Here is a 24765-nt window from a genome sequence, read left to right on the forward strand (position 1 = left end):
TACTTCCGACTACGCATGCGTTGTACTTCCGGCACGCGCTCGTCCATCCGCCTGTTCCCATAGCAACGGTTTGTTTTCGGAGGAAGTTCGTCGCAGACCTTATACCGCAAAATGAGACTCAAGAGGTTTCTTCTCAGATATTATCCACCAGGTATGACACATGACAAAAACGCGCCGAGTTGGTGCTTTCGTGGAGAATGTCCCCAAAACAGACGAATTTGTCGGCTAGCAAACATCCGCTATTGCTAACGCTAGTTAGCATCCTTTAACGTCAGTTGATGCGTTCTGTTACTTGACTTCCTTTAATGTGCTTTTTTGCCATCAGGTATTATCCTGGAATATGAAACAAGAGGCTTCTTGAGGACTAAATCCATCGACCTTTTGGATTTGACGCTAAAGTAAGTTGGTTGTTTTAGACTATACTGTACTGTGGTATATTTAGATGTATTAAGGGACAAGCGGTAGGAAATGGATGGATGGAAATACTGTATAATTTAATTTAATACTGAGTTGTATTAGATATAACACTAACAACTATGTATTTTTCTCTTCACACAAAAGCTCTATACCAGGGGTGTCCAAACTTTTTCCAGAGGGGGCCACACACTGAATAATTTAAACATGGGGGGTCCATTTTGATATTTTAAATTTTCCAAACCAATACAATGAACAGTTTTTTGTTTTTTTTTAACCTTTTCGGGCTCTTCTCAAGTTTGGTCTGGGAAAGTAAGTCACATTATTATTTTTTTCAATGCTTAAATCTCTTGATCAACTTCAGATCTATACATGTCAATATAAAGTTTTATTTTAAATGTTTCATGCCCGTTTTGTTAAAGAAAATCCGCTTTTTTTTAATGGCAATAACACCAAATTTGACCTCCCCCTCCCCCAAATAATAATTGTAGCCTTAAATAGGTCAATGATTCATAACAGCATTCATTTTGATTCAGTATTATTTTAAAAAGTTAAAACAATCCCACACAAATTCTCAGGATCCAAAAGAGCCCCAATTTAAGTGTTAAATATAAGTCATACATTATTATTATTATTTTTTTTTTTTACTTTCAACGCTTAAATATCTAAATCAATTTCAGATCTGTCTGATGATTATACGTAATTTTTTGTTTTATGCCCTTTTTGACATAGGAAGCTTTTTACAGAAAACACACAATATACAATATCCCCCCCTACCTCCCAAACAAATTTGAACATTTGATGTGAATTAATTGGAGCCTTAATTCAAAAGGGCAATTATTCTCCGAAAGCAGCTGAGATAGGCTCCAGCACCCCCGCGAACCCGAACGGGACAAGCGGTGGGAAATGGATGGATTTTGATTCATAATTTTTTTTTTTTGAGCAATGACAAGTTTTAAAGAAAAAACAGCCTGCATGGAAGCTTTTTGTTATTGGTGTCAACATTGCAACTTTTTCTCGTTACATTTCACCTGTTTGCTGTTTTATTCCAATTTGGGGTTATTTGTAATAACGTTTTTAGAATGTGCCGCGAGCGGTTAAAAAAATTAGCTGCAGGGCGTTAATTAAATTAGCTGCGACCCCTCGGCCGCACTTTGGACACTTTTGCTGTATACAGTACGATACTATTTATTTTTCAAATAGCATAGCACAGTGGTTCTCAACCTTTTTTCAGTGATGTACCCCCTGTGAATTTTTTTTTAATTCAAGTACCCCCTAATCAGAGCAAAGCATTTTTGGTTGAAAAAAAGAGATAAAGAAGTAAAATACAACAATATGTCATCAGTTTCTGATTTATTAAATTGTATAACAGTGCAAAAATATTGCTCATTTGTAGTGGTCTTTCTTGAACTATTTGGAAAAAAAGATAGGTTTTTATTTTTATTTACAAAGGATTTTTGAATTGTTGCTATTTTTAGAATATTTAAAAAAAATCTCACGTACCCCTTGGCATACCTTCAAGTACCCCCAGGGGTACGCGTACCCCCATTTGAGAACCACTGGCATAGCATATATTGATGTACATTTAATAAGGTCGAGAATATTTTATAGTCCAAAATGTATCAAAAACGGCCACTTACATTATTTCATTTTTCGCAATACGAATACCTCACTAATCAACATTGTAAAATAAATATCACTGATGATATCCATATTTTAAGTCCTTACTGTATATGAGCATAGGAGGTGTCCAAAATGCGGCCCGGGGGCCATTTGTGGCCCGTAGCTAATTTTTTAACAACTTGCAGCACAATCTTTAGCATTCTATTTTGGCATGCTAGCTTTTTTGTTAGTTTTACAGGTATGAACCTCAGCGTCAAATATTTTGTTAGTTGAAGAATGATACCTAATGCTAACATTAGTATACTAGCTTGTTTTTTTGGCAAATTTGATACGTATACACATCGGTCATATTTTGGTACTTGAGACATGCTAATGTTGGCAGGCTAGTATTTTAAACAACATTTTCAGATACACACCTCAGTGTAATATAGTTTGGTACTTGACGCATGTTCCATTTAGCGTTTCTGAATGCTAACAATAGCATGCTAGAATTTGTGTTACCGTATTTTTCGGACTATAAGTCGCTCAGAGTATAAGTCGCACTGGCCGAAAATGCATAATAAAGAAGGAAAACAACATATATAAGTCGCACTGGAATATAAGTCGCATTTTTGGGGGAAATTTATTTGATAAAACCCAACACCAAGAATAGACATTTGAAAGGCAATTTAAAATAAATAAAGAATAGTGAACAACAGGCTGAATAAGTGTACGTTATATGAGGCATAAATAACCAACTGAGAACGTGCCTGGTATGTTAACGTAACATATTATGGTAAGAGTCATTCAGATAACTATAACATATAGAACATGCTATACGTTTACCAAACAATCAGTCACTCCTAATCGCTAAATCCCATGAAATCTTATACATCTAGTCTCTTACGTGAATGAGCTAAATAATATTATTTGATATTTTACGGTAATATGTTAATAATTTCACACATAAGTCGCTCCTGAGTATAAGTCGCACCCCCGACCAAACTATGAAAAAAACTGCGACTTATAGTCCGAAAAATACAGTATATATTTTGGTATTTCACTAATGATTACTGTAAACATGCAATCGTCAGCATGTTAACATAGTACTGTTAGCATCCTAGCTTTATTAGCTCATTTTGATAATATTTTGTGCTACTAGATGCTATCTGGCCAGCCAGCTAACTGTAAACATTTCAGTTCCGCTTTGGCTCTTCTACATTCACATTAAGTTTTTTTCAAAAATTTGCATTTTCTTATTTTTTGGGGGAAAAATATTATATATTGTACTGGTTTTTAAGGTGAAAACTACCAAACTGCCCGCATTATTTGATTTGTCAGTCTGTGGTGCTCAGTGAAAAAATGTGGTCACCCACTTAGCACTTTGTAAGAGGTTGCTGAGGGTAAAAACATTGTCACAAAAAGTCACTCTGGTCAATTTGTTCTCGTATTATTCATCATGCAGAACCAAGCCTGATGAGTTATTGGAAGAGATCATGGAATCGGAGCCTCTGATCACAAAGTCCCGAGGCGACCAAGTCAAAAAGCTCATTGTTCGACTTCAACAGAAGCAGAGGCAAGAGGACGACCACAGGTTCTGTTTTTCCAAGGTTAGAGAGATCTGTCTATTCAAACATCTGTATGTTCAAATATACAAAACAATGGCTTTGCTAAAAGAACACTGAAGGTTTTAAAGGTTTGGGTGTGGCTTTGGTTGGTGTGGCGCTCCCGTCGGGGGGTGCATTAACCGGCACCAGGAGGCGGGATTACTGCGAGCCTCAGCCAGTGCGTCTTCGCAGCAGTTTTATGATTGCTCAGCACAAGAAATACGTTACACACATACAGTTGTTGACAGAATACACTGTACATTATATACCTCAGCTAACTAAACTATGGAAATGTATAATATAGTTCATATAGCAATACGGTCTCACTGCACAGCAGGCCAGCAGTTAGCCGAGTCATTGCGCAATCCATGTTGAGGCACAACTGAGTGACGTGCCTCAACTGGCTGCTGATCACCGCACCGTCTCTTCTCAGTATTTGAACGGCAAATGTGAAAATTCAGCGATTTTGAATACAAATAATCTAAAACTGGTGAAGTTAAATGGAAGATACATTTATAGTATAATCACTGAATACATATAACAATTTAATACATTTTTTTTCTTTCCATGATGGCAGGTGAGGCAATGCCTCACCTGCCTCCAGTGACCGCACGTCACGGCAGTACACCTACTTTGAGACAAGAGCTATAGTGATGAATGGTTGGTTATGGTTTGAATTTATATCCAACAATTGCGAGAACGACTTTTTACTGTCAATATCGGCTACTGAGTTTCATTTTATTAATGTTTTCTGCTAGTGGTGTGCCTCAGGATTTTTTCAATGAAAAAAATGTGCCTTGGCTCAAAAAAGGTTGAAAAACACTGATCTACATAATGTACCTTTGTAATTTTTAAATTACACATGTTTGTCAAACATCTTTATTTAAGTTGAAACTCAACACTTCAATCAAATGTTGATTTCTTTATTGATTATTTATTTTAACTCCATTGCGGTTGTGTAACATTGTAAAGGCAACTGTCACTGTTATTATAGCAACAACATTAGCAGTAAGGATGTAAAAGTAATGGTTGAATTCATAGTACCACTAAAATGTTTGCACATACATACTGCTGTAATTAGGTGTTCTAAAACTTTTGACCGGTAGTGTAGAAATATTTCAAGTTACTAGTCTGATAGAGAAAACCATTAATTAGTGTCTTACAAAATTATACAAAAACCACAATATTTACCATAGGAAACTAATGAAATTACAGCTCAAAGAGGCAAAAGTGACTGTTTTTAGTACTTTTTTGTCTTGAAGGGGGAATTGCCAACTTCCTGTTGATTTTTGCCCGAGAATATACTATTATGAAATCTAGGTCTACGTCAGACCTACATAAAGGTTTTTGTTTCATGTCTCTCCGACCTTCCTAGTGGGAGTTACAGGCAGTCTAGTTTTTTTTTTTCCTAGGGGGCGCTAGAGCGCAATTTTGAGTTTTGGGGTTTGGTTTTTTGATAAAAAGTTTTGCCGTATATTACTGATGTGTGTATAAAATTTGGTGAGTTTTGAAGCATGCTAAGGGGGTCAAATTACAGCGCAAAGTTGCGGAATAATAATAATAATAAAGAATAAAACCTTACAAATTCAATAGGTCCTTATGTCCCATTGCATAAGGACTCCCTTTGGGAGTCTTTATACAATGGGCCATGCGGGCCCTAATTAATCCTTAAGACATTAAAAAATGTTAACCCAAAACTTTTCAGAGTATAATCATAGTTTTACAAGCAGAGGTTAATGCACAAAGGCTGTCTTTGACTAAAGCTTTTCATAATTGAATCTTATTTGTTAAATTTAAATCTATGGTGGTGTTTTTTTAAAGCAGTTGTGATATGTATTACTGTCCACTGGTCACTAGGTGTCAGTAATGTCACCTTGATGTCAGTGTGGTGTATAAATAGAGTATGGCCGACTAAAAAACAGATGCCATGACTGCTACCAAGGACGTGTGCCCAGATGCATGTAATTGCTGTCATTTTGACGTTAGTTTTCTGAGGAAATAAACCAAGCATGATTTTATTTTGTGAAAATATAATTTTGCGGCCATATTTGATGCACTCGCTGCTACATTCCTGCAGTGTTTCGTGACCAGCAGGCACTCAAACACGGCTCAGTAAATGTAAAAAAATATATACACAGAACGACCAAAAAATAACTTATACCCTCATTTTACCAAAGTCTTCATTAGCTTTGGACCAACAATCAGAGAAATGATGACTTGTGTGTGAAGTATGTCAACTGTGGTGGCTGCCTCCAATGTATTTGTAATCACTGTATCTAACACTCATTATGTATTATTATAACTGATCTTTCTTTTTAGTTACATAGTAAGTGGATAAGTGTACTTTTGTACTCCTTTCCCCATATTTCTGCACAATCATTCAATTAAGGTAACACTGCCGAGTAATAGAGAATATAGAGGGATTTTTTAAAATCCAGAACATATTTTGCTTTATTTATAATATACGTATTTCTTGCCACTATATGTTGTGTAAATTTGATGAGATTTGTAGTTAATTTCCTCATCTTTTATTACACCTAAAACTTGGTTTATTTTACTCTTTCAATGTCCGCCTATTTGTGTTTGACTTTCTCTTCTACGGTTACCAAATAGCATTATATTACTTTCACTGAGATTTGATGAGTTTGTTTATGTCAAACCATCTCTTTAATTTGTTGATTTTTCTGTTTGTTGTATTATCTTCTGTGTTCTCTGATGAACAAAACGCCGACATTGTGTCGTGTTTACCTCGCACAAGACGCCGTAATCGGCGGCGTTCCAGTGTTGATGGCGAACTTTCATTTCCCATACTTGTCTTCTTTCCGGGTTGTGGGGAAAGCGATTGTGACAGTCTCTCACTGTCGGGGTTCCATGGACCACCAAGGACTGACAAGACTGGAGCAGTTTTGACTTTGTTTCAATAAAACGTTAGTTCAGCTCCTTCCTCTTCCCACTGCTCGCTCTTCCGGTTGCTTTTCAGCCGCCCTCGTCGTCTCCGTCTGCCTTTCGCTCTCTTCCGCGCTACATCCGTTGCTGGCTCTCCAACTCCTTCTCTCCCCTCGTTCTCGGCTGCTGCCCTTTTACACACTGAGGGGGGATTACACAATTGTGCCCAGCCGGGCGATACACGCACCTGAGGTTCATTACGGCGTCGATCCCGGTGCGCCCTGCCTCGCCGCTGGCCCGCCGGCCACGCCTCCTCGCCGCCATCTTGGAGTCGGCCCCGGCGTGCCCTGCCTCGCTGTCGGTCTGCCGGCCACGCCTCCCCACAGCGATGTAAAATATTTCCACACTTCTCGCGGGTGTAGCAGCACCATGTTGCACAACACGGCATTTTTACACGCCTAAACTAATGAGGAAGCGCCACAAACATATAGAATGGCAAACACGTAGGATCAGCTCAACGTTGGTAGTATCCCTGGCACCCTTGTTTGCTTCCGTGATGACCTCCTTGAAGTTTTGTGAGCAGGTTGAGTGTTATGTGCAACCGTGTGTTGACTTCCTTTGTTGGTTAGTTATGTTGTATCAAGAGTGGGAAAAGTTGTTTGAATTGGGTCATATAAATTGATGCTGTGCTCAGAGAATTTAAAACCAAAACTCATGGTCATCGACCCATAAATCCCAATTATGGCCACAAGAGTGTGGCAATAATGCAGCGATTATATGCCTGGATGATTAGAATTAGGCCAAGACATTCTGCCATGGGACAATGTTCTTGTTAAACTTGTGACCTCTCGCGAGCCGTACTGAAGACGCTGGTGGGTTGCACTTGGACCACGGGCCGTAGTTTGGACACCCCTGCTCTAGATGGAGCCTGCGTACCACTAGTGTTTGAGTTTGAGAATTTCTAATCTACAAGGTTTAGAAACTGTATGCTAAACAGATCCAGCATTAGTGAAACACTAAGCCGTTTAGATGAAGATCTAATCATAATCTTTACGCAGGTTTAAAGGGGAACATTATCACAATTTCAGAATGGTTAAAACCATTAAAAATCAGTTCCCAGTGGCTTATTATATTTTTCGAAGTTTTTTTCAAAATTTTACCCATCACGCAATATCCCTAAAAAAAGCTTCAAAGTGCCTGATTTTAACCATCGTTATAAACACCCGTCCATTTTCCTGTGACGTCACATAGTGAAGCCAACACAAACAAACATGGCGGAAAGAACAGCAAGCTATAGCGACATTAGCTCGGATTCAGACTCGGATTTCAGCGGCTTAAGCGATTCAACAGATTACGAATGTATTGTAACGGATGGTTGTAGTGTGGAGGCAGGTAGCGAAAACGAAATTGAAGAACTGAAGCTATTGAGCCATATCGGTTTGAACCGTATGCAAGCGAAACCGACGAAAACGACACGACAGCAAGCGACACGGAAGAAAGTGAGGACGAATTTGGCAATCGCCTTCTAACCAACGATTGGTATGTGTTTGTTTGGCATTAAAGGAAACTAACAACTATGAACTAGGTTTACAGCATATGAAATACATTTGGCAACAACATGCACTTTGAGAGTGCAGACAGCCCAATTTTCATCAATTAATATATTCTGTAGACATACCCTCATGTCAGCAGGCCAGGGAAGCTAGGGTCGATATTCTTCTCTTGATCATCTTCGGGACGCTGTGAGCCAAGACATCCAGGGGGGTTTAGCTCGCTCGTCTGCGGGAACAAACTGCCGCCATTTCTTGCCGAGCTACCGAGGTCCTTTGTCCCTGAATTGCTCACACACTCCGGCAGATTCAATGGGGGTCTGGCGGCAGATTTCTTTGACTTTATCGTTGGAAATGCATCTGCTTTGAGTGTCGTAGGATATCCACACATTCTTGCCATCTCTGTCGTAGCATAGCTTTCGTCGGTAAAGTGTGCGGAACAAACGTCCAATTTCTTGCCACTTTCGCATCTTTGGGCCACTGGTGCAACTTGAACCCTGTTCGTGTTGTTACACCCTCCGACAACACACCGACGAGGCATGATGTCTCCAAGGTACGGAAAACAGTCGAAAAAACGGAAAATAACAGAGCTGATTTGACTCGGTGTTTGAGAAAATGGCAGATTGCTTCCCGATGCGACGTCACGTTGTGACGTCATCGCTCCGAGAGCGAATATTAGAAAGGCGTTTAATTCGCCAAAATTCACCCATTTAGAGTTCGGAAATCGGTTACAAAAATATATGGTCTTTTTTCTGCAACATCAAGGGATATATTGACGCTTACATAGGTCTGGTGATAATGATCCCCTTTAAAAAAAAAAAAAAGGTGCTGCAAACGAGGGTATTTTTGTGTTTTTATCTACAATTCCGGGTCTAAGTTGGATTTCTTCAACTTCTCGGTTTATGGCCAAAACCTTCTACTATCCAGGTGTGAGGCATCATTTATAATCTAGAATAACTTTCACCAGCTCGGAGACAATGCAGTATGTCAATATAGCAGCACAAGCTAGTTAGTTCTCTGTGATCACGTCAACGCTAAAAATAGTTTGTTCACGTTCGCGCTTATAATAACATTATTGCAAATACTTGGTTAATATTCAGGTCACGAGATGTAAATGGAATATTGTTGGCACTTTTTTAATGTTTTTTTAGACCGCTTTATGGGCGGAAAAGTGTGCTCCCATTAGCCACCTTGAACTTGCCGTATTTTACGATTTAGAATGTATAAAACAAATTCCATGTGTTCTTGTCTGACGCAAGGATTGTGAATGATAAGGAAAATTCCAAGAAAAAAAATCCCCCTTTGAGTTTTGGGGAACTTTACGAGGACTGGACTCAGACGAATCCTCGACATTGACAATAGGTACTTAACTTTCAACCTATTGTTAGAATTACAGATATCTGATAATGGCTTTTTACCGATATCCGATATTGTCCAACTCTTAAGTACCGATACCGATATCAACCGATACCGATATATACAGTCGTTGAATTAACACATTATTATGCCTAATTTTGTTGTGATGCCCCGCTGGATGCATTAAACAATGTAACAAGGTTTTCCAAAATAAATCAACTCAAGTTATGGAAAAAAATGCCAACATGGCACTGCAATATTTATTATTGAAGTCACAAAGTGCATTATTTTTTTTACATGCCTCAACAGCAGCTTGGAATTTGGGACATGCTCTCCCTGAGAGAGACTATGAGGAGGTTGAGGTGGGCGGGGTTGGGTGGGGCGGGTGTGTCCCGGAAGAGTTAGTTCTGCAAGGGATCCTGGGTATTTGTTCTGTTGTGTTTATGTTGTGTTACGGTGCGGATGTTCTCCCGAAATGTGTTTGTCATTCTTGTTTGGTGTGGGTTCACAGTGTGGCGCATATTTGTAACAGTGTTAAAGTTGTTTATACAGCCACCCTCATTGTGACCTGTATGGCTGTTGACCAAGTATGCTTGCATTCACTTGTGTGTGTGAAAAGCCGTAGATATTATGTGACTGGGCGGGTACGCAAAAAAAGTGCCTTTAAGGTTTATTGGCGCTCTGTACCTCTCCCTACGTCCGTGTACACAGCCGTTTTAAAAAGTCATAAATTTTACTTTTTGAAACCGATACCGATAATTATGAAACCGATACGGATAATTTCCGATATTACATTTTAAAGCATTTATCGGCCGATAATATCGGCAGTCCGATATTATCGGACATCCCTAGTTAAAATACATTGTTGTTCATGTGTAAACGTCATACTTACATATATTATAATGTTAAATAACATGGAAGTTTTGTTTCTAATCTCTCTTTTCTGTTTTTATTTTTTGACAGGAACTTAAAGCACACATTTTGCCTCTGACTAATGTTGCGTTTGACAAATCCGGGTCAAGGTGAACTACTTCATTTTTCCCCTCCATCTAAAGCTCCTGTGTGTGTTTACGCATGTTGTTATTCCCTCTGCAGGTTCATAACTGGGAGCTATGACAGAACATGTCGAATATGGGACACGACCTCAGGCACGGAGCAGCACACGTTGGAGGGTCACAGAAATGTGGTTTATGCAATAGCATTCAACAACCCCTTTGGGTAATGAGCTTTTATAGCAAAGTGCTGCAGTATCCTAAATGATAGCTCTATAATCAGCTTTTCATATTTGATCTTCATGCGTTTTAGAGACAAGATTGCCACAGGCTCTTTCGATAAGACCTGTAAGCTGTGGTGTGCTGAGACGGGCAAATGTTTCCATACATTTCGAGGCCATACGGCAGAAATAGTACGTATTAGGTTGTTTTAAACACATGTTTATGGTATGAGATTCATATTCTCGCTCTCTATCAACTGACCTCAACCTGGCCTGCTTTTAGTGAAGTCCAACCAAACAAATGTAAATTTTTTAAATAGTCATAATTTTAAAGATGAATACTGCACAGTGAATTTCAGAGCACATTATAGTATTTAGGAAGTGGGGAGAAACATTAAACTGGAAAGTTTAAAATAAAGTAAAATGAAGTAATAGGACCTATACATTTTTAAAAGATTAAAAAAACAAGTCAGATATCGACTGTTCAAAATTTTATTGTCAGTTATGTCTTCTGAGCAACCAGGTGAGAATCACTGATTTTTTTTACTGCTGAAACGTGTCCATGACACATCTTTCCAGGTTCCAGGTTCGATCCCCGCTTTTGCCATCCTAGTCACTGTCGTTATGTCCTTGGGCAAGACACTTTACCCACCTGCTCCCAGTGCCACCCACACTGGTTTAAAAGTAACTTAGATGATAAATGGGTTATACTTGTATAGCGCTTTTCTACCTTCAAGGTACTCAAAGCGCTTTAACACTATTTCCACATTCACCCATTCACACACACATTCACACACTGATGGCGGGAGCTGCCATGCAAGGCGCTAACCAGCAGCCATCAGGAGCAAGGGGTGAAGTGTCTTGCCCAAGGACACAACGGACATGACTAGGATGGTAGAAGGTGGGGATATTGGGTTTCACTATGTAAAAGCGCTTTGAGTCACTCGAGAAAAGCGCTATATAAATATAATTCACTTCACTAATTGTGATTAGTTGGTATCCGAACACAATTCCGATACTGGATCTCATCGGCCCTATTTGTCGCCTCTCTTTTTTGGAAAAAAAAACAGCTTAGAGAAGTCTGAATACTGGCTAAATATAACAATAAGTTGGCAACACTGATCCCTCCTGATACGTCTGCCTATTCTCTGGCAGACCAGGTGCATACGAGTCCTGTTAAGCAGGAGTTACTGTATTATGCAATTTACATACAATATAATGTATTTATGAGCATGGGCAAACAGGTAGCACAACATTTTGGTGGTCAAAATTTGTGGCATACGGCCATATATAGATGAATATATGGAAGAAACTGCACATGTACAGTTCAGGGCAAAATATTATACTGGTGAGCTGGAAAGAATGGAAACAAGTATTGTGTTATTTTGTAATATTTGTTTGGCTAATTTCAAAAAGCAAATTTCATACTGTTTTTTTTTAATACAGGCATAACCAATGGAAAGTTTAGCTGATTAAAAATCTCTTTTTTATGCTTGAAGTTACCAGAATCCTTTTAGAATGGTGACAATTATTGTTTTCTCAAAACTGTCAGATATGAATGGGTTTGAAAATCCATCCATCCATTTGCTACCACTTGTCCCTTTTGGGGTCGCGGGGGGTGCTGGAGCCTATCTCAGCTGCATTCGGGTGGAAGGCGGGGTATGAAAATGTAGCAAATAATTGTAATTGTGAATATATGTTAGTATTATTATATCTAATACAACATCAAACTGTGTAATATTGGCCCTTTTTTTTGGCATTTCCATTCAGAATACCAAATACCTCCAATTTGGGCCACAGTATGTATAATTATGTACTTGGGGACGGCGTGGCGAAGTTGGTAGAGTGGCCGTGCCAGCAATCGGAGGGTTGCTGGTTACTGGGGTTCAATCCCCACCTTCTACCATCCTAGTCACGTCCGTTGTGTCCTTGGGCAAGACACTTCACCCCTTGCTCCTGATGGCTGCAGGTTAGCGCCTTGCATGGCAGCTCCCGCCATCAGTGTGTGAATGTGTGTGTGAATGGGTGAATGTGGAAATACTGTCAAAGCGCTTTGAGTACCTTGAAAGTAGAAAAGCGCTATACAAGTATAACCCATTTGTCATTTATCATTTATTTACTTGACTTTAAATCTCATGTTTGTGAATAAGAGTTGTGTTTGCTGTAGGTGTGTCTGGCCTTCAACCCTCAGAGTACACTGGTGGCCACGGGAAGCATGGATGCTACCGCCAAGCTGTGGGAAGTGGAGACAGGGCGGGAGGTGGCCACTCTCACTGTGAGTCATCTTTGCTTTGCACATCATATCACACATTGCACCTTGCTCTCCTTCATTTTCATGAACAAAAGGGCCTAAAGTGCCTTGCTACAGTAACCCTGTAAGTGTCATTATTGCTAAACAGAGCCATAAATTGTGTTTTTTATGCTAGGAAACAAGAGATGCACTTGTAATTCTCTGTGCTTGTTTGTATTCAGGGTCACACTGCAGAGGTCCTCTCCTTGTGCTTTAACTCTATCGGCAATCAGCTGGTGACCGGCTCCTTTGACCACACTGTTATTATTTGGGATGTTGCTTCAGGGAGGTCGGACATTCCCGTTTCTGCACTTGAATGCACCGTCATGTGCAAGAGCGTACCACTGACTGTTTCCTGTTGTACTCTCAGACCCGTCCACACATTGATCGGCCACCAGGCGGAGATCAGCAACGTTCAATTTAACTGGGATTGCTCACTCATAGTCACTGGTTCCATGGATAAGACGGGCAAGGTGAGAAATTTGCGATATCAAGAATTGCGGTTTACTGGTTAGCATGTTGTCCGCACAGTTGGGAGATTTTTTATTCATGTAAATTGGAGACTCTAAATTATTAATTGGTGTAAACGTGAGTGCAAAAGCTTGTTTGTCTATATGTGCTTAGTCCAGGGTGTAACCCGTCTCTTAATCAGCTGGGATAGGCTCCATCTGACCTGTTACCCTCTTGTGGCCAAGCGATGTAGAGAATGAATTAATTATTCCTGGTTATGCGTCTGCCCTGTTTGGGTATTCTGGTTACCTCCCACATTCCAAAGCATTAAAGGTAGTTTAAATGGGAACTGCACTTTTTTATTTTTATTTTGCCTATCGTTCTCAATCATTATGAAAGACAAGAACACACATGTCCTTTTTTGGGGGTGGTTAAAGATGATAAAAAAATGCTTGGAAGATGCATTGAGGCATTCAAAGCCCTCTAAAACACTATATAATGTAGTAACAGACACGCTCATAACAAAATGTAATACGTACAATATTTACCGTATTTTGGTCATTTTATTCAATTCTTCGGCGCATTTATTTCCGTTTCCATAGCAACGCACATCCGACCTCTAGTGTGTTCCTACTTCATACTTGTTAACCCTCCCGGATTTTCCGGGAGACTCCCGAAATTCAGCGCCTCTCCCGAAAACCTCCGGGGACAAATTTTCTCCCGAAAATCTCCCGAAATTCAGGCGGACTCAGGTCCTCCACAATATAAAAAAGCGAACCTGCCCAATCACGTTATAACTATAGAATGATGGAGGGCGAGTTCTTGGTTTCTTATGTGGGTTTATTGTTAGGCAGTTTCATTAACGTCCTCCCAGCGTGGCAACAACACACAACAACAGCAGTCACTTTTTTGTATACCGTAAAGCAGTTCGTCTGCCGTAAACAGCAATGTTGTGACACTCTTAAACAGGACAATACTGCCATCTAGTGCATTTGATGTGCCACACAGCAATGCATCATAAGAGAGGGTGTTCAGCATGGTTAGAAAAATAGTGACAGAGAATAGAACAAGGATGGACAATTCAACCCTTACCTCAACAATGAGTAGATGAGTGTCATGTGTGTGTATATGTGTAAATAAATGAACACTGAAATTCAAGTATTTATTTTATATATATATATATATATATATATATATATATATAGCTAGAATTCACTGAACGTCAAGTATTTCTTATATATATATATATATATATATATATATATATATATATATATATATATATATATATATATATATATATATGAAATACTTGACTTGGTGAATTCTAGCTGTAAATATACTCCTCCCCTTTTAGCCACCCCCTCCCCCCACCTCCCGAAATCGGAGGTCTCAAGGTTGGCAAGTATGTCCTACTTCCAGATACAAAACGCTTGTGTGCTTTCTAATCATGGCAGAACGAAGACGACCTCATGTTATTTAAACTAAATATACAGAGGACAAACTGCTGCTTATAGAAGCGAGCACGAAGAAGAAAGTGAAACGTTGGAGCAGACGGAAGCCGAGAGAGTGAGGTGAAAGTGAATCGAAGCTGCAAAATGTGGAACTTGAAGCCAAGCTATATTGCCAAAAATGGATTGCTTACCCAAAATAAACAGGAAATGTCTCCATTTCTGAAGATGACATCACACCAAGACGGGCGACATATTGGAATGGAAAGAGGGTGTTCCAAATTAAATTAGTTATCTACCCGTTACTCATAAACTAATTGGTGTTATGAGAAATAACTGCCAGATTCATTTTTAGGAGCAAAAAATACATTAGGAAAACTTGTTAGTGACATTTCGGGCATCTGGTCGCTATGGGTCCGTTTAAAGCAGCACAAGTAATATTTCAACCGTCATAAAATATTTTCATAACTTTTGGGATGATACATGGACTTACAACTAGTTGAATGACACCTCTGTCATGGCCTGCGGGTGTCTGTGTCGCTTTTGCTGGGACTTAGCGATATTGAGGAGGGTGGCAGCAACAAAACTACAAATGTGCTGACTTGCTTTATACGGCATACGCCACCACCCTTTTCCCCATTTGTTAATCGATGTGAACGCCTGCGTGCCACCAGAAAAGAACAAGAACATCTACATGCAATTACTGCTTAGGGATGATGTTTGATAAGAAATTATCGAGTTCGAGCCCATTATCGAATCCTCTTATCGAACCGATTCTCTTATCGAATCCAGATTAAATTACCCGGAGGATTAAATTTGGCCATTTTCTTGCCGCGACGTGACTTTCCGTCACTTCTGACACCATGTAATAAAGTTCAAAACAAAAGGTATAATCCATTGTGGTGGCAGGATCTTGTTTTCGAAGTCTTGAAAAGAAAAGCTGTGAATGCATATACAGTGTGATTTTGTTTTGTTTACAAGGAAAGAAAAACAAAAGTTAAAAAAGGGAGATGTCATATATGTTGTATATATATGTATGTGCTGCGGTTGCTTTAAGAACGTTGCGACAGCTGCCGTAAAAGAGGTGCGTTGCTAGCCTGGTTGCTATGTTTCCGGTTGGTCGTAAAATTGTTCGTCATGTGTTTGTACCCTGCTCAAATCTCTCAGCAAAGTTATTCATTGGATTATACCTTTTGTTTTGGAGCGCTTTTTCCGGTCCATTGTTTTTCCTGCTTTCCCTATCTGCGCCCAATGACTGAGCTACGTGACGTCATTTCTTGTGATGTCCCAGGGGGCATTTCTTGTGGGATGGGATTCGTTCCCAGGGATTCGAATAAAGAACCAACTCTTTTTCTTTACTATAGTGGGCTCGATAACGGGTACCGGTTCTCAAAAAGGGATTTGAGTCCATGGAATCGTTTTTTTTCTTATCGAACATCCGGGAGAACCGGTTTCAAACATCATCCCTATTACTGCTATCATGGCCGAAGTTTCAAAACAAACAAAAAAAACTAAAAGTTTTGCTTTAGGAGACAATAAAAGAAAAAAGGTGTCTGCCCGGATAAAAGGACAGTCAGGATCAACATTGCCCCGGCTTTCACTCGCCAGCGCAGCTCAAGGACGAGGAATTTTAGAGTGATGCTGCCTTGGCTGTGTTCCTGCTGGTCTAGTAAGTGACTTTCAATGCTCAAATCAAAATTATAATGCTAATGTTAGCTATCGGAAATTTGCGTGGTAGCAATAAATAGCCACCAGCATGCCAGTTTTACTACTATTATTCCCTTAAAAAAAAAAAAAATCTCCCGCCGGTCTTTTTTAACTTTGGACCTGCATCCGCCCTGATACATTCTTATTAGTAGCGTCATTTTTGTAGCGCAATCCAAGATAATTTTTTGATAGATGTCTATTTTACATCAGCATAGCCATTAGAGACGTAATATTTGTAACAATATTACAGCGGACGTCATGTCCGTATGACGCTATATGCGCTAGTCCTCATGGGAAATGTGGTCTCCTTCTGGCAAAACTACCGCTTTAGTCCACTGGCTCTGCTAAAATCCACCAAAACTGAAAGTTGAGTGGGGCTTTAAGTGAGTCCGGGGTGTATTCTAACTCTCGCTGGGATAGGCTCCAGCTCACGTGTCCCTAAAGAAGATAAGCAATGTAGAAAATGTATGAACTGAGTACTAATGAAAAGCAGTATGTCCCTTATTACCCTTTTTTTAATCTCGGGGAATAGATACTGATACTCATTCACTCAACTTGCAGCTTGGCAACCGCTGTGATGTATGATTCATTCATCATCTGGCTCACCATCACTCTCCTCATATTTTGTCTTGATGAGCTCCAACACATGAAAGCTGGAAGTTAAATCCTAATTCTTTAATTATGTCAAGATGAGTCATGCTTACAACTACGATGTGAGCTCTTTCCTGTCTGCAGGGGATGGCTAACTAATTGAAGGCACTTAAGACAACCATTTTTTTTAACTGTGTGTTTTGATTGTTAGTTTTTGTCCTGCACTTTTTTCAGGTGTGGGAGGCAGCCGGTGGCAGTTGTGTGGCTACGCTTGTTGGACACACAGAGGAGGTGCTGGATGTGTGTTTTGATTTACGAGGTCAACTTATTGCCACAGCTTCTTCTGATGGTAAGACAATAGTTTGTTTTGAGGAGTGGGGGAGATTACATAATTGTTCAATTTGAAAAATTGGCCATGACACATTTGTTAAAAAAGAAAAAGAAAAGCAAAACAAATAGACTCTGTTGTTTTGCTTCTTGTCATTGTTTTAATGTCACAAAGACGGCACCACCTGTGAGTGATTTTTAGATGTGAATTGGTGCACAGTGGCGCTCGTTGAGAAGAGCTATATGTGCTTTCATGTAGGAGTCACCAAACATGTTAGCCAGATTTGTCGCTGTTTGGTTGCAAAAAAAGGTATCTAGAAGGATCCGAATACTTGCTATAGCGAAAAACTTGCTAAGTTGGCAACACTGATCCATCCTGCTGCATCTTCTTATTCTCTGGCTGACCGGGAGTGTTATATTGTATTTATGAGCAAGTTGCGCCAAGTTTATTTGTTGAGGGCCATTACGAATGAATGTATGGACATGAATGCTTATTAGTACAGCTGCATAATTGTATCTACCGTATTTTTCGGACTATAAGTCTTTCCGGAGTGTAAGTCGCACCGGCCGAAAATGCACAATAAAGAAGGAAAAAAACATATATAAGTCTCATTTTTTGGGGAAATTTATTTGATAAAACCCAACAGCAAGAATAGACATTTGAAAGGCAATTTAAAATAAATATAGAATAGTGAACAACAGGCTGAATAAGTGTACATTATATGAGGCATAAATAACCAACTGAGAACGTGCCTGGTATGTTAACGTAACATATTATGGTAAGAGCCATTCAAATAACTATAACATATAGAACATGCTATACGTTTACCAAACAATCTGTCACTCCTAATCGCTAAATCCCATGAAATCTTATACGTCTAGTCTCTTATGTGAAAGAGCTAAATAATATTTGATATTTTACGGTAATGTGTTAATAATTTCAAATCAAATCAAATCAACTTTATTTATAAAGCACATTTAAAATTTACCACAGGGTTAGCCAAAGTGCTGTACAATGGGCAGGTTAAAAGATAATACGTTTACCGAGCAAACACAACACAACACAAACAGAACACGATAAAAAATAAATAAATAAAATAGAATAAATAAAACATAAAAACAGGTTCACAGCAGGTGTATTATGGGGCGCCATTGCAGGATGGATATCACTCGGTGTTAAACACCATGGAATAAAAGTATGTTTTTAAGAGAGATTTAAAAACAGGAAGAGAGGAGGCTTGTCTTAACACTCAGAGGTAGGTCGTTCCAGAGCTTGGGAGCAGCAACGGCGAAAGCTCTGTCACTCTTTCACACATAAGTCGCTCCTGAGTATAAGTCGCACCCCCCGGCCAAACTATGAAAAAAACTGCGACTTATAGTCCAAAAAATACGGTATTTCCAGATAGCAGGCTCAGAGCTACAACTAAATTGCTGTGTGTTTCATCCACTTGAGCAAACAATGCCACACCTCCAGTAAAAGCTCCCCTACCCCGCTTTAGGAAAACAAACCAGGTGATGTCCCCAGCCATACATTTTAGAATATCAGATACCATGTGCAACACATGTAGGGCATCTGTAAAGCTGAATCTTCCAATTGTGTTTAAAGGGGAACTACCATTTTTGGGGGGATTTTGCCCATCGTTCACAATCATTATGAAAGACATGACCGATGTATTTTATTTTCAATGCCTTGCAACTAGTAAATAAACAAATAGAAGTCAACTTACAATATAGCCAATGGGCGGTCCTCTATTCCACCCATTAACCCAATAAAAAAAGATTCAAAAAGTGCCAACAATACTCCATTTACATTTTTGTGACTTGAATATTAACCAAGTATTAGTAAAATTGTTATTATAAACGCTAACGCAGACAAACTATTTATAGCGGCGACATGATCACCAGCTTGTGTGCCAATGTTGACATGATCGCCTGATCAGCTGCTTCCTCGTTTCCTTGCTTGTCAATCTTTATTGTATATCATAAATCATGCCTCTCACCTAGATAGTAGTAGGATGAGGATGTATTCTGACAAGTTGGTACACTTTGACAGCCAATTTAGACCTGGGAACGACACGAAAAGACGCTTGTTTCTACCCCTCTATTCTTCGCGAAGATTATGAGTCATTCTTCACCTAAATGGGAATATATGAACATCCGAGCAGTCGGCATCTTAATGACAGCAGACCTTGTACAGTAAGTGATGTCTTATTACGTGTTTTGGCTGCAGTAATCAGTGATGTAGTTGAAAAAAAAGCAAACGTAATGCGTTTTTGAAATTAACACGCCACATATGCATGATGATCAAAATGCGTAAATATGAAATGTTATTATAAATGTGCCTGTTATTACATTACATATATACTTACCTCATGTTTCGAAAACCTTAATGGAGGTGTTTGGATGTTTTTAAGGGCTTTATAGGCAGAATAGAGCAGTTCCTTTAGGCTCCATGGTAAGCAGAATTTTGATCGCATTTATTTACTATTTAGAGTGCATTAAAATAATACATCCATCGTCAAGTTTTTCATAATGATTGTGATCGATAGGCAAAAAAAAAAAAAAAAAAACTGCAATTCCCCTTTAAAAACAAATTACTTCAATTGTGAATACAACATAAGAGATTTATTAAAACTGCAGTCTTCACAATGATTAATATATAGTATCCATTGTGTGAATCTTTAGAAAGGCAATATTGATACTTGTTCTTTGTCCATTATTCTACCATGTTGGTTTTGTGGTTAATAGAGCATCAAGAGTTATACACCTAAACGGAACATGTGTGGCTTGTTTGGTAAAGGTGAGATTACATTTCATAGCTGAAACTCTTATTTGTTCACATGCATGGCAGCCTTTGTGTTAGCATCCTCAAGTAGCACTGTACAGTATGTCTTCCAGAAGGTTTTACAATTATCTTATGTTGGGGGAAATTCTTGTACATAAATGATTTAGACCATTTGATACAGTAAAACATTGCTAATATTCATGTATTGAAGGGCTCAAGCTATCCTACATTGTGGGATTTATAAATATGAATACTGTAATTATTATACGTCTGATAATTCTGCTTCTACTACCTACTACCAACTTGGGCTGCAACATATAATTTATTTAACTTATTATGAAACAGCTTTGATTTATATTCTGTAGCTTTGACAAATCTAAAGAGTGTGATTAAAAAAAACATTCTAAAAATCGGGCCGCACAGCATGCCTGGAACGCGGAAATAGTTTCTACACAGCCACTGCAATAGAGCACACATGAGAGCGTTGGTGTGTGGGTGCAGAGATCTGTTTAGCGAACAGCAGAGTTTTCATTTTCTTTTAATTTCTTCTTTTATGAAACACATTTATGAAGGAGAAAATAGTGGATGTTATGGCAAGCAGAAAAGTTAACTATTTTTCCTAAAATACACATTAAGGCTATAAAGTGTGTTTTATTCAATTACTTGATTGATCGCACAAACTAATCAATTACTCGATTATTAAAATAATTGGTAGCTGCAGTCCAATCGCCAACACTCTTCCTCGATTTTCACTTTCAAGCTGGCTCCAAGCTAGTATGTAAACATTATTTCCTCCTACAGTCCATCCTCTCAATCACAGCTCAGAACCCCACTTCTGCATTAGTACCATTCTTGCTCATTCAAAGACAGTCTCTTTATTTTATGACCTTTTTGTTTCATTTCTATTATTGATTAACTGTGTTTTTTTTTGCTAGGCACCGCCAGATTGTTTAGTGCATCAACATATCAGTGTCTAACAACCCTTGAAGGCCATGGGGGAGAAATCTCCAAGGTAAGAGCTTTGCATAATGCAACTTCTTCCACTGTAGGGCGCTATTTGAAAACTAATTAAAAGTGTGATGTAGTGGACAAGCAGCATGAGGTAGGTCTATGTTACCTGTACATTTAGGTTGATTGGCAACACTAAATTGGCCCTAGCTTGTGAATGTGAGTGTGAATGTTGTCTGTCTATCTGTGTTGGCCCTGCGATGAGGTGGCGACTTGTCCAGGGTGTACCCCGCCTTCCGCCCGATTGTAGCTGAGATAGGCTCCAGCGACCCCGAAGGGAATACACGGTAGAAAATGGATGGATGGATGGATTTACTTAGTTCACATTTTGATAATTTCCTGGGGATGGAGGTGGGCTGATATCAACATGAATAATGCACACCAAACAGTACACAAGGCCTCATAAAATATAAAATATCACACAGTAGATATTGAATGGTACTCCACTTTTATCATTGATTCTTACCAGCATCATGGCTGGCACGTTTTTTAGTTGGACAGGTTTCTAAAAAATTTTTTTTTTTAACTTTGCTGATTCTAAAGTATGAAGACAGGAGTTGTGATCCCAGGCAGTTGAGTTGTCCGAATAGGAAGTTGTATTTTATGAATTTACCTTAATAGTACTTGCTTCTGCAGGGAAAACTTCTGGTAATTGTTAATCACGCGTCAAAATGCTCATGACCAGTGTGACCTCTGACCTTTCTTATTACACCAGTGTCCAAAATCCGTCCCGCGGGAAGTTCCAAGTTAGAGAAAAAAAAAGTTTTTTTTTTTTTTTTTTTAATTACGGTTAGTATTATTTACCCTATTAAATCAAAATGATCAAGAAACTGCCGTTGATAACTGTCCTAATTGATAAACTCACGAACCGACTGATGCCAGCTTGCTACCTTAAATGCTAACATGAAAACAGGAGACATTAACGTCTTTCCCCATTTAGAAACGACATACCCCAATACTAACTTATACAAACACATTGCTGTCAGAGCAACTAAGATATTAAATTGTGCACAATAAATATTGCACATTTCCTCAGAGGAAAAGAGAGGGTGGTGTTATTACAGTGTGTTCAAGGACCGCTGAACAGAGTAGGACGCAACAATGAATTGATTTATATAAGTTGAAAAACTTATTCGGGTGTTACCATTTAGTGGTCAATTGTCAATTGCACTGTACTGTGCAATCTACTAATAAAAGTTTCAATCAATCAATCAATCAACGCCTGCCAGAAATAATAAATAGATTTTATTTGTTACATACTTTTCATTTAAATAAATCTTAAAGTGCTACAGCACAAACCGGTATTTAGAAGAATAACAATTTAGCCATTAAAACAGATTATATGTTAAGACAGTCAGTAAAGCATAGAAAACACAAAACATGCAAAATACTGGGGTGTGTATTTATTTTAGGTCAAAAGATTTCAGTGTGTGTATATAAGTACTTTTTGAGTCCATTCAACAATTTTTTCAGTTTTGGTTATGATAACCATGATATAAAATGTTCATTTTTTGATTGATTGAAACTTTTATTAGTAGATTGCACAGTGAAGTACATATTCCGTACAATTGACCACTAAATGGTATCACCCAAATACATTTTTCAACTTGTTTTAGTTGGGGTCCACTTAAATTGATCCATCATACATATATATACTATTTTCATAATACAGTCATCACACAAGATAATCATCACAGTATATAAATTGAATTATTTACATTATTTACAATCCTGGAGTGTGGGTAAAAGGTAGGGGGGGGGGGTTAAGTTTGGTTGGTATCAACACTTCAGTCATCAACAATTGCATCATCAGAGAAATTGACATTGGAACAGTGCAGGTCTGACTTGGTACATATGTACAGCAAGTATTGGACACAGAGAGAGAGATCAGAAATTATAAGAAAAAGTGACTACATTTGATTGTTTACATTTGATTATTTACAATCCGAAGAGGTATGATGAGGAAGGGAGGGTGTTAGTTTAGGGTTGAAGTTGCCTGGAGGTGTTCTTTTAGTGCAGTTTTGAAGGAGGATAGAGATGCCCTTTCTTTTACACCTGTTGGGAGTGCATTCCACATTGATGTGGCATAGAAGGAAAATGAGTTAAGACCTTTGTTAGATTGGAATCTGGGTTTAACGTGGATAGTGGAGCTCCCCCTGGTGTTGTGGTTATGGCGGTCATTTACGTTAAGGAAGTAGTTTGACATGTACTTCGGTATCAGGGAGGTGTAGCGGATTTTATAGACAAGGCTCAGTGCAAGTTGTTTTACTCTGTCCTCCACCCTGAGCCAGCCCACTTTGGAGAAGTGGGTAGGAGTGATGTGTGATCTGGGGTGGAGGTCTAGAAGTAATCTGACTAGCTTGTTCTGGGATGTTTGGAGTCTAGATTTGAGGGTTTTGGAGGTGCTCGGGTACCAGGAGGTGCATGCGTAATCGAAAAAGGGTTGAACGAGACTTCCCGCCAGTATCTTCATGGTGCTTTTGTTGACCAGAGAGGAGATTCTATAGAGAAATCTCGTTCGTTGGTTGACCTTTTTGATTACTTTGGTTGCCATTTTATCACAGGAAAGATTAGCCTCTAGAATGGAACCTAGGTAGGTGACGTCATCCTTCCTGGCGATAACAATGTCACCCACTTTTATAGTGAAGTTACTGACTTTCTTAAGGTTGATGTGGGACCCAAACAGGATGGATTCCGTTTTACCTAAGTGTATGGATAGCTTGTTGTCAGCTAGCCAGGTGCAAATTCTACAGAGTTCAGCACTGAGGATTTTTTCCACCTGTGACTTGTCCTTGCCGGATACCAGCAGGGCCGAGTCATCCGCAAACTAAAACAATTCACAGTCGCATGCTGATGACATGTCGTTTTATGTATATTAGGAACCGTAAAGGCCCTAATAACAATTGGGGGACTCCACAGCTTACTGAGAGGGGGGGGGACACAGTGCCATTCAACTCAACCACCTGTTTCCTCCCCTCCAAGTAAGATTGCATCCAGCTCGATGAGGTTTTATCAAATCCGATTGCTATGAGCTTATCCAACAGTATAGTGTGGTTAACGGTGTCAAAGGCCTTCTGAAGGTCCAGCATGACCATGCCGCAGTATTTCCCCGCGTCCACCTCATGTTTGATGTGGTCGGTCAGATAGAGAAGGCATGTGTCAGTGGAGTGGTTAGTTCTGAAGCCGGATTGGAATTTGTACATGAGTTTATTTATTTGTACATGAGTTTATTTGAGTTCATATAGTTACTTACCACACACCTCTGGTAAAGTGAATAGGCTCGTCTGTTATTTTTTTGGTTTAGTGAGTACAACTGCAAAATTAGCCACCACGGGGCCAAAGAAAGTTGAGAGTGCACTTTGATAAAGACGGTCATTTACATGTATTTTGCATGATTTTCTGTGTGAAATTATTCTATTTAAAATGTGTCTTGTGTGAAATATTTGGAACAGATTATTCAGTTTTGCATTATTTCTTATATGAAAATTGTATTTGGTTTTCGTTCGTCTTCATGGGATCATTAGCAAT

The 24765-nt window shown here is 39.0% G+C and overlaps 1 protein-coding gene across 2 annotated transcripts in view; it reads left to right on the forward strand.

Annotated features, from left to right (window-relative positions):
• daw1 (dynein assembly factor with WDR repeat domains 1) overlaps nucleotides 1-24765 on the forward strand; it is a 37175-nt gene that overhangs the window by 3694 nt on the left and 8716 nt on the right. Inside the window, exons 1-11 of one of the 2 annotated variants that reach the window (XM_061925679.2) lie at nucleotides 21-151; nucleotides 326-398; nucleotides 3482-3626; nucleotides 10379-10437; nucleotides 10511-10633; nucleotides 10721-10820; nucleotides 12796-12903; nucleotides 13101-13207; nucleotides 13289-13391; nucleotides 17352-17466; nucleotides 21165-21241. In XM_061925679.2, coding sequence (XP_061781663.1) covers nucleotides 112-151; nucleotides 326-398; nucleotides 3482-3626; nucleotides 10379-10437; nucleotides 10511-10633; nucleotides 10721-10820; nucleotides 12796-12903; nucleotides 13101-13207; nucleotides 13289-13391; nucleotides 17352-17466; nucleotides 21165-21241 — 1050 coding nt within the window. In that variant the 5' untranslated portion in view covers nucleotides 21-111. Of the gene's footprint in view, nucleotides 1-20; nucleotides 152-325; nucleotides 399-3481; nucleotides 3627-10378; nucleotides 10438-10510; nucleotides 10634-10720; nucleotides 10821-12795; nucleotides 12904-13100; nucleotides 13208-13288; nucleotides 13392-17351; nucleotides 17467-21164; nucleotides 21242-24765 lie in introns of those variants that run through there. The other variant, XM_061925680.2, reaches the window with a different exon arrangement.

This window comes from Nerophis lumbriciformis, linkage group LG30 (genome assembly GCF_033978685.3).
Source record: "Nerophis lumbriciformis linkage group LG30, RoL_Nlum_v2.1, whole genome shotgun sequence".
NCBI lineage: Eukaryota > Metazoa > Chordata > Actinopteri > Syngnathiformes > Syngnathidae > Nerophis > Nerophis lumbriciformis.